This window comes from Tigriopus californicus, chromosome 11 (genome assembly GCF_007210705.1).
Source record: "Tigriopus californicus strain San Diego chromosome 11, Tcal_SD_v2.1, whole genome shotgun sequence".
NCBI classification, from domain to species: domain Eukaryota; kingdom Metazoa; phylum Arthropoda; class Copepoda; order Harpacticoida; family Harpacticidae; genus Tigriopus; species Tigriopus californicus.
The window spans coordinates 2,388,962-2,392,288 of record NC_081450.1 but is presented as its reverse complement, the minus strand read 5'-3'; the positions used below and the strand labels follow the sequence as shown (position 1 = coordinate 2,392,288).

The 3,327-nt window shown below is 46.5% G+C and overlaps 1 protein-coding gene across 1 annotated transcript; it reads right to left on the bottom strand.

Annotated features, from left to right (window-relative positions):
- Nucleotides 1-791: 791 nt before the first annotated feature.
- On the bottom strand, nt 792-1,571 carry LOC131890678 (uncharacterized). Its single transcript, XM_059240082.1, has one exon. The coding sequence runs from the start codon at nt 1,569-1,571 to the stop codon at nt 792-794; it is 780 nt and encodes a 259-aa protein (XP_059096065.1).
- Between the last annotated feature and the right edge of the window lie 1,756 nt (nt 1,572-3,327).

Here is a 3,327-nt window from a genome sequence, read left to right as displayed (position 1 = left end):
AAACTGTCCAGACAATCGTCGACGTAAAATTGAGTCCAAACGCGACGTTTGGTTTCATTGGAGCATTTGGAATCTTCCTGGGTCTGAAGTCTGAATAAGTGTGTGAATGGCGAGGCATGGCGATGGTGAATCTCCAAACACAACTCCTGTCATTTGGTACGTTTTGGGAATCTGTATCCTTGTTGCGCCACAGGAACCTATGGTAATGGGTGTCATCTTCGTGTAGACCAATCCGACTAAACATAGCCTCTATATTTGCCGTTAGGGCCACTGAACCCTCTCGGAAGCGAATCGACGCATCAAAGATGTCATTTTGTAGAGATGGCCCAGTCCAAAGACAATCATTCAAACGTTTACCCCGTACTTTGCTGCGGAATGGAACACGATTCTAACCTTAGTGCCACATTTTTTCCATACACCATTGTATTGTTTAGAGAAACGAGACAACGGAGATTCTCGTGATGCGAGTAACACCAATCGAATGTTCTATTTCTTCTCTTCAATTTTATCAGGGTGGTCAAAATTAATATGCAAGTATAGGGTGCCAGCAGTAAGACAAAGAACCGAACACCTCCCCCAAGTTGGCGTTGAATTGATGCAGTAGAAGAAATGAAAACGACAAATAAGAAAAAGAATACATTATAAAAACACTTGTCAGACGGACGCTTCTCGTTGAAAATAATCCGGAAACACTGCTTGTAGTAGGAGTCGTCATGAAAGAACAGGAAAGATAAACGGGCAACAATTGAAAGAGTGGAGTTAGCTTAAATGAAGTTAAAGAGCGAATGATTCTAAGCAAAACGATCTATTCCTAGGAACGAGACATCTCGACGGATTCGACCACTGCCACGGGGAGATGATAAAGTCACTTCTTCTGTGGTACCCGTGTGATCGAGCTTCCGAGGCGGATTGCATGAATTATCAATCCGCAAGAAGCGGCGATTCCGCCAATACTCGCCACCTGGCATCCTGACGCGATACGAACGCCCATTTTCAAATTGCTTCACGATCTCACCACCCTTCATCCAGTTCTTTGATACGCAATCTTGAACTAAAACGCGTGTTCCAACGGGAATGGGTTGCAGACTCTGGCCACGGTCGTAGTATATCCATCGCTCCAGAGTACGTTCTCTGGAGGCCATAAAATCTGGTGACAACACGGGCGTCAAAGGCTCACGGACATCTGGCCACTGACCTCGCAGGTTTCGGCCGAAAAATCCCACGGCGGGACTAAATCCATCAGGCCGAGGAGTTGACCGCCAAGCCAGTAAGGCGGATCGGAACTCCTTTTCGTTTTGCCCCACTTTCTTCAATAATATCTTCATTGACTTCACGGCTGCCTCCGCCAAACCGTTACTCTGCGAGTTATAGGGAGAGGAACGTTCATAACGAATGTTATTCTTGATGCAGAAATCCTCAAACTCTCCACGAAATTGCGGGCCACCGTCGCTCTTTAAATAAAGTGGGAAGCCAACTTCGCAAAACCACCGGCACAGAACGTTACACACTGTGGCCGACGACAGATTGCGCAATCGGTCCACAAATGGAAACCCACTGAATCGATCCACCATCAAGATATAGTGAGTTCCGTCGATCTCAAATAAATCAACCGACACCTTCTCCATTGGAAACGTGGCTGAATCTTGAATAATTGGCTCCTTGGGGTAGTGAGGGCAGATGTTTGAGACACGTTTCACAACCAGCAACCCTGTTCCTCACATCGTTTTGCAAGCCAGGCCACACAAAAAAATGCCGTGCTAAGGTGGTCATTTTGTTCATCCCTGAGTGAAGCATGCATCATATCAAGCAGACGAGAACGAGCTGGGCAAGGAATTAAAAGTCTTGTGCCATGAACTAATAATTGATCCTCTACCCGAAATCCGTCAATCAAGGGCTTAAAAGCCAACAAATCAGAAGGTATGGGTCCATGGACCCCGCTTCAACATATTTACGTAAGTTGACATATTCTGCGTCGATGTGATGAGTCACCAGGTTCAAAGATGGGTCTTTTGTAGCAATTGCAGCACACACATCAATATCAAGGTCCCCATCATGAAGAAAGAATGGGGCCCGACTCAGAGCATCCGCAATGCAATGTTGTTTCCCTGAGGACCACTCCACTGAGAAAGAGTACATCACCAAATTTTCTCTTATACGCTTTAATCGGTCATTGGTGAGTGAATAAAGCGGCTTTTCAAAGATCCCCACCAAAGGGCGATGGTCCGTGACAACCTTGAATCCACGAAGTCCTCTCAGGTAAAAATAACACTTTTGAACCGCCCACCATATGGCTGAGCATTCAAGTTCGATTGTAGCGTAATTTTTCTGGGCTGGTGACAAAGACCTTGACCCGCGTTGCACCAATTGTGGATGACCTCCCAAGTCACGCTGGATCAGGGCGTATCCAAGTCCATAAAGCCGGGATGCATCAGTTAATAGCTCAGTTTTCAGACCGGGATTAAATGGCTTAACGACGGCCGGTGAGCAGAATAACTTTCGAACCAAACAAAATTCATGGTCATGGACACCAAGCCAAGTGAAGGCGTTCTTCTTTTGGAGTAGCTCTCGCATCTTCACAGTAGAGTGTGCTAAATCAGGCAGGAAATGTCCCAGTTGATTAGCCAGGCCCATGAAAGATCGAAGCTCTGTTATGTTGGTTGGAGTTGGAAATTGTGCTATAGCTGACATTTTGTGTGGATCAGGCTTAACGCCTTCTGGGCTGACATTAAAGCCGGCAAACTTCATTGTTTGGCCCACGGCTAGTTTTGACAATGATAACCGAATGCCAGCAGCTCTGCAACGCTCCAAAACCTCCCTCAGCCGAACGAATAATAGCTCTCTAGAGGGTGCTTGGATCATCATATCATCCACAATTTTCAGAACATAGTCCAGACCTTAGACTGCCTCGTCAGAGCGGCGATTGAATTCATCTGAGCTGGCATTCAAACCCATTGGAGCGACGGTGTATCAATATTTTCCTTGAGGCAGTAAAAATGCCGTCAACAGAGAACTCTCATAATCCAACGGCACCCGGAAATAACCGTGAACTGCATCCACTTTCGCGAACCACCTTGAATCCGGGAGAATTTGTCTGATGAGATCAGGGGTGAACAAAACGGATGTATTGGCCGCTTGATGATCTTGTTTAACATGCAGAAATCCGTGACAAGTCTCGCCTTTTTCCCCCCTGATTTCTCCACGAAGTGGGCAGGCGATGTCCATTCGGTTGGTTCGTCACACGGAATGATGACGCCAGCAATGATAAGCTCGTCCGTTAACTTATCTGTGATGTCCTTCATATGAATCGGCACCTGACGAGCCGTTGTG